The sequence below is a fragment of the Artibeus jamaicensis genome, unplaced genomic scaffold (genome assembly GCF_021234435.1).
Source record: "Artibeus jamaicensis isolate MK-2021 breed Jamaican fruit bat unplaced genomic scaffold, CSHL_Jam_final contig_387, whole genome shotgun sequence".
Classification (NCBI taxonomy): domain Eukaryota; kingdom Metazoa; phylum Chordata; class Mammalia; order Chiroptera; family Phyllostomidae; genus Artibeus; species Artibeus jamaicensis.
Window position 1 is genome coordinate 12340224 of NW_026521812.1, and position 13379 is coordinate 12353602.

General features: G+C 39.1%; 1 protein-coding gene across 1 annotated transcript in view; it reads right to left on the reverse strand.

The window, feature by feature from the left end:
• Window positions 1-2212: 2212 nt before the first annotated feature.
• PKIB (cAMP-dependent protein kinase inhibitor beta) overlaps window positions 2213-13379 on the reverse strand; it is a gene marked incomplete at its 5' end in the record, with an annotated part of 79356 nt that continues 68189 nt past the window's right edge. The window contains 2 exons of the mRNA XM_037139642.2: window positions 2213-3392; window positions 6325-6501. Coding sequence (XP_036995537.2) covers window positions 3325-3392; window positions 6325-6501 — 245 coding nt within the window. The remainder of the gene's footprint in view (window positions 3393-6324; window positions 6502-13379) is intronic.

A 13379-nucleotide genomic window follows, 5' to 3' on the forward strand; every position in this document is an offset into this window, starting at 1 on the left:
TTTAGGGGGCAGGTGGCTGGCTATCCTGCCGGCTCAGGCACAAGATGGGAACCAACCCTGTGCCGGCACCATCACCCCCACCCCCACCCCACTCAGACGGATACGGTTCAGACACTCCGAGTCACCTAACACGCATACCTCTGGGATGTGGGAGGAAGCAGGAGTCCCAGAGAGAACCGGCCCAGACACGGGGAGAGTGTGCCAACTCCAGACAGACAGTGGCCCTGGCTGGGAATTGATTTTTCTTCCTCATCAACATTGTAACAAGACAACATTGAACAAAACCAGCTTATTCGAAGACCTGCCGTACTATCTCATTTACTACTTCCATTAGCCCAATAAATTATGGGTCTTATTAATACCATTCCAAGAGGATAAAATTGAGACCTAGAAACATGATTAAATTGCTGAAGATCACACAGGTAGTGAGTAGCAGAGTTCAAACCCTGCTAGAATTCCAACCCTGATCGTCTGAAGCCAAAATCCACCTGCTTGACAGTTAAACCATCAAGTCCCTTGACTTTGCCCGCAAAGTACCCCCATCTGCCACGGACAAAAGTAACACTACCAAGACATGATCTGCTTGGGGAGGAGAGGTGGCCAATTTCTCAGAGGAAAAAGGCCAGGAGCCCCTTCCTACAGGGGCTTTTATTAGGTTGTAATACACAGGAATACGGGCAGTAAGGATCAAACAGTAGATAACATTTCAAAGAAATCTGAGGGCTTAGTCTGAGTCAGTGTCTGTCAGGAAAGGGGGTTGCAGAAACTTTGGGAGACATACTCACTTCCTGCTCAGACCCTTAACATATGAATGAAAGCACTCTTAGCAAAGCAGGCTTCACAGGACTTTTAGGAATTCTTTCTTATGCCAGATCACCCTGGACCCCACTCTAGCCAGGCAAGAGGCTGCACTGCCTCCCCCATCACAGGTTTTCAGGCTTAAGTGGATTAGAACCATGAAGCGCTTCTCCCAGATGGAAATGGGGACTTGGGCTATGTCAGAATAGCCAGGGGCGGGGAACAAGAATCCATCTCTCCCTCTTTGTTACAGCCCCCCCCCCCCCCCCCGCCGAGTCCTTCCACGATGGCCTCCCAAGTGATCATGTCTCGCTTAGGTTGCCCCTCCTCTGAGGAGTCTATGCACCAGTCATGGACTAACTGACAAAGCTTTGGGGGCAAAGGAGGAAGCAGAGCCAGCGTTTGCTGCCAGAGACAAGCTTTGTCTCCTTAGTGGCTCGCATTCTGGAGGTTCCTCACTCAGCCTTAACCATGGGGGACAGTTACAACTCCTGAAACCAGGCAGAGCAGTTCCCAACAACCACACTGCAGGATTTCTCAGCCTCAGCAACTAACACACACACGGCCAGGTAATCCTTTTCTCTGAGGGTCTGCCCAGTAGGACTGCAGGACGCTTAGCAATTCAGCAAACATCGCTGGCCTCCGCCCACTAGATGCCAGTAGTGCCTTCTCTCCCCAGACCCCTCCCCTGCCTGTGGCAGCCAAAAATGTCTCCAAACAGTGTCAGATGTCCTTTTGGAGGCAACATTGCCACCACCCTCCTCCCTAGTTGAAAACCATTCTTCTACTTTAATCCTTCTTTGTAATGATTGTATAATGTCCTGCCATTATATAACTCAGAAATACCATTCTAATGATTAAAATATGTTTTCTTAAATGTTAAATTAGTGTTACAATCAAATAGGATTTTTGATTTTTAAAAAATCCTGACCTGTGAATATCTCTGTTGATTTTTAGGGAGAAAGGGAGGGGGAACATGGATGTGAGAGAGAAACATCAATTGGTTGCCTGCCATAAGTGCACCAACCAGGGATCGAACCCCGAACCTATATGTGCCTTGACCAGGAATCAGCAGCCATTTGGTATATGGGATAATGCTCCAACCAACTGAGCTGCCCAGCCAGGGCAGTAGTTTTGATTATTTTATAAAGAAAAATTTATATTTGAGAACTTAAAACAATCAGGTTCTTTGAAATCTCCCTCTTTGGTGTATTTTACATATAAAGCTAAACTTCATCAATGAAATAATAAGAAAGAGGTGTTTTATATTGCAAAGACTCTTACCTCCCTGCTTTAAATGCGCTACTGTTTTTCACCTGGTGTCCTTTAGAAGATAAAAACGAAGGAGACTTGTTTCCATAACAGATTTGACAGTGAAAGAGTTTATTTGATCACTGTATACAGAGATGGCCTAAGTTATAATCAAATAAAATAAAAATGCATGCATATGTACTTGACAATAAAAATAAATTCATTAGTCAATTATTTTAAAATTCATAATTCTATTATTTTCCTAAAATGTCTAATAAATCAACACAAAAGCTTTGGTTTTGGTTTTGTTTCATTTAAAATATATACTTAAATATATATTAAAAGCAAGTATTTTGCTATTTCTACCTATATCATTCACCAAATATTTAAGTGCCTACTCTTAGGTTACCTACTTTAGGAAAGATATAAAAATTAAAGTCAGCATTCCTGAGAAAATTATTTTAGAAACTAGTCATATATACACATCACCCTAAGAATAAGAAAAGACAGTATAAAGCAACTAATACGGTGTTTTACATAATTCACATTAAAGAAAAACAGACACATACACACACCAAAGTTAAGGAAGATAGTAAAATTCATTTACTAGGCATGTTACATATAAACAATTTGTCACAATTTTTTCCTTTTAAGAGTCCACATGAAAAAGCACAGTATGCATAGACCAGAAGCAACGTACATCAGACAAAAGCATCCTGGAGAGATTTAGGTTGTTAAGCTTTTACGACTTTTCCCCAAATCTTTTTAGGATTTGGGACAAAAAAATTTGGTTAAAAGCAAACATTCTATCCTTATGGTTTTGACCTATTATTCCTTCTTACCATAAAACAGAAAAAAAACATAATTTGCTACAAATTCCATAAAGTTTTTAATTATGGTGTTTAGTCTATAGTTACTAAGAAATGTTTTACCCACTATCATAAAAATAGAATTAAGAACACATCTGGCTAAATAAATCCAAAAGAGAGCGGTGGATTTTATTGAGTTTATACACAATGATATGTATTTAAGTGATGATACATTTTTAACCTTTTCCTGGGTGCAGTTTGGAAGTAAATTGCCTTTTAATAACCAACACGGGGCATCATGGTTGCAATCCAAGCAAGTAGCATCGCAACAAAATTATCTAGTACACACATGTTGCTTAGGGCTGTGCTGTTACCATAGTTACTACCGGATCAAACATCTCAGGAAAGCAGAACCACTAGTCTTTTAACTTGCAGGAAGTCAGCACTTTCGACAGATTACAAGCCTTCATTTTTCTTCATTTGGGGGCTTTTCCAATTGGTCTTGTGTTGCTTCTTCATTTTTCTTCTGTACATCTAAAAATAAATAGTTTTCATTCATATATTGAATATCCTAAGATATATTTTCTATTACATTGTAATAAAACCACTGGTCTTTTTCCTTTATGTACCCCAGTCATTTTCTATTTGGTTAAGACATACTTTGTCATCGGCCCAGCTTTTGGTTTTTATTAACAATTAGGAATGATTAATTTTAAACCCTTAATAATATTTGTAGTTAGATAATTTTTTAAAAATAGGCCTTAGATATGCTTACTTATAGATGTTTAATAAACATTGTCTCTTTGTCAATTTATCTACCTACATCAGTAAATGCATTTCCTTTTGTGTATTCTTTGATATCTGGAGTTATATATTGATTGTATTTTTAGCACTTTAAGTTTCTTAGTTGATGTCTGACTTTATTTCAAAATGATTTAAAGGAACATACAAAAGTAGTAAAAATATTCTTTCAGATAATGGTTACTTAAGTGACTAAAATGAAATGATGAAAACTATTAACTCTCCTACAGTACAGCTGTTCTATTTTCCTTAACTAATGTCAACACGTATTAAGGTTTTGTGTGTTTATTTTGGCCTTTTATATTAACAAGTAGCTTCTCTACCTCAGTAGTTGCGGATGGTCCTTCAACAGCTACATCATGTTCTGATAATCACAGATTAGTCCCCACTTTATCCACCCACAGTTTCACTTTCTGCGGTTTTAGTAACCATGGTCCAAAAATATGAAGTGGAAAATTCCAGATAAAAACATTCACACGGTTTAAACTGCGACTGTTCTGAGACGTGTGATGAAGTCTGGTGCCACCCTTCTCCCTTCCACCTGGGATGTGAACCGTCCCTGTGGCCAGCATCCCCAGCAAACACTTCCGCCCGTTAGTCACAGGGCAGCTGCCTCGGACATCAGACCAAGACCTCGGATCACCTGCTGCTGTATTGCAGGGTTGTGCTCAAGTAACCATTACTTTACTTAAAAGGGCCCCAAAGGCATTCCCATAATTTTTATTCCAGTGTATCATTATAACTGCTCTATTTTATTATTAGTCATTGTTATTAATCTTGGACTGTGCCTAATTTATAAATTAAACTTTACCATAGGTGTGTATGTACAGGAGAAAACATAGTGAGCGCAGGATTTGGTAATAGCTGTGGTTTTAGGCCATTACTGGGGGTCTTGGAACATACATCCTCTAGATAAGGGGGAACTTCTATTATATGACATTTTCAAACTTACAAGGCCAAAAACATTACACATATTTTATTTCTTTTCTTTTTATGTCTTTCATCTCTTTTCATCTTATGTGTATACTATTCTACTTTTACTTGCAGTGAACCATCTGAGAAATGCAATGACCTTTAGAAAAAGGTAAGATAACCGTGGGACTCCAGGATCTGACCACAGTCCCTTGCCTAACAATGATATATTTATTTCATAGCGATCAAACCAGGAACATTTGTAACTTTACCCGGTAATAACTTCCTGAGGTAAAGAACCAAGAGCCCTCCTCTGGGGCTAGCATTAATGGGGTAAATGTACAGAAGCTTCCAGCTCTTTTTTGCCTAATTGCCACCAGGAATAAATTTCCACACACATGGAGTCCACTTCGACATCTAAAATGGGATGACCTGGCAATTCCACTTCAAGGAATATATTCAAAGAAGCCCAAAACACTAATTTGAAAGAATATGTTCACCCCTATATTCATTGCCATGTTATTCACAATAGCCAAGATCTAGAAGCAGCCAAAGTGCCCATCGATAAATGAGTGGATAAAAAAGCTGTGATGCATTTGCAAAATTGAATACTACTCAGCTGTAAGAAAGAAGGAAATCTTACCTTTTGCAACAGTGTAGATGGACCTGAACAATACTATGCTAAGTGAAATAAGCGAGTCAGGGGAAGAGAAATACCATATAATTTCACCTATATGTGGAACATAATGAACAAAATAAACTAACAAGCAAATTGGAAATACAATCATAGATACAAAGAATAGACTGACCGATATCAGAGGGGAGGGGGTTGGGGGACTGGGTGAAAAAAGGTAAGGAGTTAAGAAGAATTAAAAACAGGCGTAGCTATAGACAGAAGTATGGTAATTGCCGGAGGGATGGGGGTGGGAGGAGGTGGACGAGGGCACAGGAGAGACAAATGGCGGTGCGTGTACAATACAGTGTGCAAATGATGTGTTACAGGGTTATATGCTGGAAACCAATGTCACTCCAATAAATTCAATTAAAAAAAGAAAACAAATAAAATAGGGCCCAAGCCATGGGTATTTTGGTAACGACTTAAAACTGAAATTATCTTTAACCTCTTTGAGTGTTTTTTAAATGAAGAAACTCTTTTAAACCTTTATTAAAATTATCATTGCATTTAATTCTCAGAAAACTAACTCTGCAAGCTCTATGAACTGTATGTAAACCATGGGAAGAAAGAACCAAGATTTTCTTTCCTTGGCTTGACAGATCTCCCTTTTTCTTAGTTCAGCTACTGGTGGAAGAATGATCACCTTTTATACAACTACCTTAAAGATCTCCTTTCTAGTTGATAAGTAAACTTCTAAGAGAAATAGCTAAGTTTATAGAATACTGCTGTGAAGCTTCCAGGATGATTTGCCAATGGATGGCAGAAGAAAAGTTATATTGTTTCTGAGTACTTCTTGATTAATTGTATAAGTTTATTGAAGGAAAGAATAATTCCCAGTCATAAGGACTGTGCTTGATAATACAGATCCAATGAATAAATAAATGTTGTTTCCACCTACACACCAGGAGATAAAAAGATGAGATTGTCCACTTTCAGAAAGCCTGAAAAATCTACTAGCCTTAAACAAAAGCTGGAATGTTTTAGTAAACAGTAAGGAAAAAACACTTAAAAAGGAGACTTTCAGAGGAAGGAATTAAGAGAGAAGCTTGGCTGATTTTAATGGAATTTTGCAGTTACCTTCTTTGATGGAGAGGGCCTGCAGTTCAAGGGGCAGCCCTGAAATTCCGCCTGTCCCAGTAGAACCCTGGATGTCTGGGATGGCATTCCGGCGGCCTGCCCTTGCTGAAGATGCAAAATTGTTGGCCGCAGCCTCCACATCAGTCATGTCTGAAGCATCTGTCCTTATAGCAACATCTACAGATAGAATGTGAACATAGAGAAAAGGATGAGCCTATTCTGAGGCAAATGTTCACACCAGTGGCTGAAAGTCATGAGTTGATCAAATACACAACAGCCTTGAAAATCTAATCATGGATCCCACCCTGCATCTGTGTCCACTGGGCTGGCGCTGGAGTTTCCAACTCCACATTCGCTCAGTGGAGCAGGAAGTTCTCAGTGTAAGCCAGATTGCTATAGGTAACCCCTGAGCCAAAAAGAGCCACACGGATGTTTTAAGGTGCAATAATCTCTTACCTTTTGTTCTGCTTTTCTATGGAGGGACCAGTCAAAAGGGACTTGGAAGGAAATGAACACTGACTTGTTTGACCATTCTCTTACAGATTCTGCCTGCCAGGATTTGCTTTGGGAACTCGTTCAGCTTGAAACCAAATCACTGTAATTTGTGGGAGCAAACAAAACATATGCTGTTCCTACTCTTTAGAAATAAGAAATTAAACTTTGTCTCAAAGGCTTTTCCCTCCAGTGACAGCTGTGTATCTTTATCTGTTCTCTTCTTAGACCTAATTTTCAATGCTGCATATTCATGCTGGGGAGAGTAGGACTTGTACAATCTTTTCTTGCTTTCAAGTGGACATGGTAATTACTAGTGCTTTCCTAAGCAATCTTCATCTTCCCAGCATCTGTCTGTCTCTATGAAAAGATTCTCAAGAGATCATTTACCATACAGAGAAGGAAGGAGCAGATATTGCTTATTCTAAAACTCTTTCATATGATTTGTTCTTTTATTAACCTTTAAAAAATTTTAATTGCAGTCGATGTGCAATAATATATTAATTTCAGGTGTACAAGCACATGACTAGACATTTATATAATTTATGATCACCCCGACGAATCTAGTACCCATCTAATACCATATATAGCCATTACAATATTACTGACAATATTCCCCATGCTGTACTTTACACCCCCATGAAGATTCTTTTTTTTGATTTAATTAATTTTATTTAGTTATTTTTCAAGTACAGTTTTTTTGTCTATTTTTCCCATCCCAGCCTCCCCCACCCCGTGCTCCCCACCTCCCTCCCATTTCTACCCCCCTTAGTTCTTATCGCTGTGTCCTTCCTATTTGTTCCTCCAAATTCCTCCCCCTTTTCCCCCTTAACTTCCCTTCCTTCTCCCCTCTGGTCACTAAGTACATCTTTGCCCTTTTTTACCCATTCCTCCAACCCCCTTCCCTCTGGCAACCATCAGAATGTTCTCTGTGCCATACGATGCTTTCTAATGAGTCTTTCCTAAGAAGTCAACACTGAACACTATCTCAAAAGCAGGAGCAGCAGGAACAGGAGGAGCAGGAATAAGCATGTGCCAAGAAGCTGTTAAGTGCTCTCAGCTGGGCAACGAGAGCACAGAGGCACGATGTATTCCCTGTGTTTAGGGGACTTGCACTCTCAAAGAGAAGAACAAAGGTATATGCAAAGACACATCACATCATAACACAGAGTGAGCTGAGTGGCAGCCAAAGAAGGGAAATGATAATCATTTGTGCACTGGAGGGCAGAAATACATGCACCTTGGCCTACAGAAAGCAAATCAAACTTTTCTTTGTAGTTGGAAGAGAGCCCTTCCCAATCAGTTAACTTCAACTCAGGAAATGCTAAAAATGAAGGGAAACAGTTACAAAATATGGTGCATTTGATATGAAAAATGCAACTCTTGGTCTATAGCACTCAAGAAATGCACATTGACCTTAGTGTTGCCCTGAGGAATCCAGGAGTAATCTAAGCTACATTCCAGATATTTTTATCTTTTTAGAAATTAAGGAAAATTTGAGGACAATGCTAGATATTCAGACAAAATTTTGGAATCAATTAGACTTCTGTCTAATATTTGCCAACTGCCTGGCATTGACAGTACAGGGTAATGTACAGAGCACTGGGATATCAGTCAAAAAGAACATTATAGGCTTACAAGGTGATATTGGTTAATCCGTTTAATTTCTCTAAGTGGTGGTCCCTCCCCTATATAGTGAGTATAAAAAGATGGCCTGACTGATTCACAGGATTCTTGTGAAAAACTAATGAAATAAAGGACATAGAAACTCTTTGTGACTATAAAGCCATATGGTTGATTATTGGCCTCATTGTTCATGTCTCACTGAGTTTTATTTACTCTACTACTCTTCTAGGTTCCCCTTTAACAAGAAATATCTTCCTATTGGAAGACCTCTTAAGTTTTCTAAGAGGGAAATGAGTTTTCTAAGAGGAAACCTAGGAGATAGTAAGGAGTAACCCTCACTCCATGGACATGGAAACTGGAGCTCAGGGAGGTTAAGTGACGTATTTGAAGTTGCCCAGCAGCTAATCTGGCATCCAGGGATGTAAATTCAGTTGCCATTTACTCTGAAAGCAAGATGACATGGATTACCACAGAATTAACTTTCTAAATCTCTGAGATATGTATAAATACCCACACAATAGCAAGTTTAGATTCTGCCTTACGTGGCTTTTAAAAATATATGAATAAATAAATGTTGTTATCTTGTGAGCACCCCTGTGATACATGGGTGATCTTTCCATGAGGGATCGCATCTCTCCTTGGGAGCAGGACCTGACACCAGTTTGGAAACGGATCTCATTTGCTGGCCTCCACTCTGTCCTCACTCAGTTCACAGCACATCCGAAGCCATGGCAATGATCCAATGTTAATAATTTCTGTGAAACATCTTCCTGTGAAATTACAACTAATTATGCTAAGCCTGAAGCAACAGTTCTATGAATAACATGATTATTACTGGCCAGATAGTCCAAAATCTTAACAAACTTGAAAATAAAGGCAGATTAAAAATTAAGATAAATAATTATATGCCATAGAATTTATGTTAAGTATATGAGTAAACTGGGTTTTTTTGTGTTTTTGGTTTTAGCAAAACAGGATGAGTGGAAGGAGCAATCAAGTTAGCCTTTGTATGTTGAAAGACAACTTCCAAAAGGTGGTCTGTAGAACAGGCTGTCAACATGGAAGGAGAGACTCTGGGCTCCAAGTGTATTTCAAGGTTTCTTTGCTACTGGCTGCCATTTTGGAAGTTTTGGCTTTTACCTTATTATTTTTCTAAATTAGTTCTTTTGTGGATTGGTGTTAGAGAACAAGCTCATCACAAAACTAAAAGTTTGACAAAGTTAGCTCATTAACTCTCCTTTTAAGATAAAAAACAAAACTGGATATGCGGGGAGGCCAAGCAACAGGCTGCTTTTCTCTGGAGCTTCACTCAGTCATTTCCCAGCCGCCACTCGGCACCACCTTTGCTTCAAGCCCAGCACCGATGCTGAGTGACCAGGTCTTCTGGCTCCACCACAGGATGAACAACTCTCCCAGCCCAGTCCCACGGGACTGTGGGGAGAGGAAGCTTGTACAGTGGAAAGTCGTCTGATCTTCCCGACAGAAGGTATCTGTGACTTAGAGGTCCTTAGATGACTGCAGTATACGAACCCACTGGGTGATTCTTAACTGGATTCATTTAATTCCCTGGCAAGGAGGAATATTGCAGCATTGATAATATTCCAAAAGCCCATAAAAGAGAAAATGGTTAAGAAAGTGGTATATATTATATTATGAAACATTATACAGCTGTTGTAAAAAATGTATTAAATCCAATCAGATCTATCTATGGGGATGTGTCCATGATAGATTTTGAAAGAAAACAAGTTTAAAAAGTAATATGTATAGTCTGTGTATGTTGGGAGCAAATAAGAATATAATGTGATTTCAACATTGTAAAAAGAATAAAATCCTAGCTGGGGATGTGAGAACAAGGAGAATATTAACCGTTTTTCAGTACCTTCTTACATATTTTAACTTGTAATAATGTACCTATTACTTTTGTAATTTAAAATAATTAAAAGATAGTCACCTGGCAAAATTATGAATACACAGATATTCTAGCAGAGAAAGGCTCTAAAAATAACATTTGGGTAATTTAACCAAAAATAGCATCCCTCTAATTAAAAGCTTCTCTGTCTTCCTAATAGTCATCTTACTTGTCTGTTACTATCCTATGCAACAATGATCGCCTATGCTTTATACATATAAACGTTGCTCTCTCCAAATGCTTTGCGTAATTTAAAAAGTGTATAGCCTATCAGAAGATGAAGAAACACTGCTAAAAAAACAAAACAGAGATTAACTTGCAGGTTCTTTTACTGTTCTGAGCTTAAAAAGCTAAGTTTATGTTTGCTCACCAAGACAGCTGACTCACTAGGAATTCCCTTTTTCTTCTACAGAATTAGAAGAGAAATTTGGATGAGTTCTGCTTTATCAACTGTGGCTGCTTGCAGGAGCTGAAACCATTTGAACATTTGGAGATTCCTCAGAAGTCCTTGCATGCCCACAGCAAGATAATGTGGTTAAGATCGCCTGCGACAAATTCCTATCTCTATTGCAGACACACAAATTTCAGGATGCCTTAACCAAAGACTATTACAGAGGCATATACACACATATTGTATAATCCAGCATCTTTGCAGTCTTTGGAGCAATAGCAGCACCACTGAGAAGGACAAATATGTTTAAGCTAAATGGAGCACTGGAGGAATATATACATTTAAAAAAATCACTGGTCAACTTTCAGTGGGCTCAAAAGAGCCTGTAATGAAAAATATATGTTATATAAGTATGCTTTTAAACAAATAGGTTTTGCAAACTATTTTCTTCCCAACTGAAACAGTCCATACTTTTATCTTTCACTTATTCTTTTCTGAAGCCTTTTTTAAAAAGATTTTATTTATTTATTTTTAGAGAGAGGGGGAGGGAAGGAAAAAGAAAGGGAGAAAAACATTGATGTGTGGTTGCCTCTCAGATACCCCCAACCAGGAACCTGACCCTGCAACTGAGGCATGTGCCCTGACTAGGGACTAACTGGTGACACTTTGGTTCACAGGCCAGTGTTCAATCCACTGAGCCACACCAGCCAGGATTCTTTTCTGAAGGTGCTTTACTTGAATCCAAGCCTGCAAGAAGGTGGATACCTCTTTTATACTCTCTGGATGCATAGCACTTGCCCCATCTCCCACAATGAAACTGTTACTTATTCTGCATGTCCAACCTGAAATAAACTTCTTATCCTCTAAAGTAGTTCTTTGTGGGTATGAGTCAGGCTATCTGAAAAAAACACTTAAGATAACAAAGAGGGAAGCAAATGCATTTTGGAAAGACAGCATTCTTCCTGGCCAAAAGACATAGAAAAAAATACTGATACCCACTGGTCTTAGCTGACAACTGTCTCTCCAGCTTTTAACACCTTAGTACCTCATGCCAGAGTTCTTTAGTTCTCTGCCTACAGATCATTCTTTTGTATGACTGTTTGGAAGATACAAACCTCTTCCAAACAAAGAACTATGACAATTGCCTTTTAATACAGACCAACAGCAACAGATAGTTATATTGTCCAGTCAACATTTATTGAGCTCCTACTGAATTATTAAGTGCTGGGCCTTTTGCTAGGCCCACAAGCTACAAAGAGGGACCCCCAGTCTGGTGAGAGCAAACACATTCTGATCTTTTCAGAGACATTTCCTGAACTCAACTCCCGTTCTTTGCAAATAAAGTAAAATTATCCACTCCAAAATGTGAATCTTTTAACATATCTCTTATTCACTTAAGTATCAAGACCATTCCAGGCTAAAGAGAGCTTATATGGAATGTGTGTACATGTATAAAAATTATATTTTTAACTTAGAGACCTTCCTCTTCTGCAAAATTCCTCTGTGTATGACATTGCTGTGGTTCAAGTCTATGCCAAAGGAGAGTCTATCTCTTGTCTGTTGACAGACTTTTTTGCATGCTTAGGTTCTTGCCTGATAATGACTTAAATGGACCCTTCAACACATCATGGTGGACCTATGGAGGCAATTTTTATCACAGAAAAATTTTGACACCTTAAACCTGTAAAGTTCAAAGTGAAAACCCAATGGATTTTCCTATAATCTTCCAGGTAAAGGAATGAACAAATCCGAATACCTACCTTCACAACACAATGACACCGGTTATACTAAGATAGCATCACTCAGGATAATACTATGGAATGATATGAATAGAGAAAAAAAGATTAACTGCATTAATCCACATAACCCTCTTGAGTGTGGGGGGCACATCTAACTGGTCATCCTACTCTCCTTAGTTTCCTGCTAGAAAAACTTCTTTAATACATTAAGGATTGTTGGCATTTAGGTTGACAGAGGGCTTCTCTTGACCCCTTGCAGCTTCCCAAAAGGACCATAAAACTTTGCCCATTATTGCAGGAATTTAAATTTAAAAAGACCTTACAGTGCAACCTTTCTGACCCTAATACTTAAGTAATGGTAAGTAATTTGACGCCAACTCTGTGCAAAATACCGTGCAAGTTTCTGTGGAATTAGCCACAATAAGAAAGGACTTCCCCTGCCTCAGCTGAGAACTGGGAAGACTGTGGGCCAGGCAGCTACTCACATACACAGAGAAGGGGTGGTTAATTGCAGGAGAAAATGCACAGGGCTGCCCAGGGAACACAGCATTGGAGTGAGGTTCCAGAGAGGGAGTAAGCAAATTCCAGGGAGAGACTGCTCTCAGAACATCCATGCTCCATCTTTGCCCTCTTCCAACCATTTTGGACACAGTGTTCCTAAATTTCAAAAGGAGCACAAAGATTCTCCAAGCTCACAAAAGCCCAAGGGCTTCTTTTGCACTAGTGAGATAGTGATACAATTTTGAGGTTCATGTGATGTGCAAGAGCACTTCGCACGTCATAATGAACACAGCCTGTGTGTGCAGGGGGCTTTAAACGCAAGACCTGAGAAGTCGGTTCCTTTTTTAATGAGACTGTGGTTTTAAAGTGACATCAGTGGGAAGGACAAAAGGAGAAG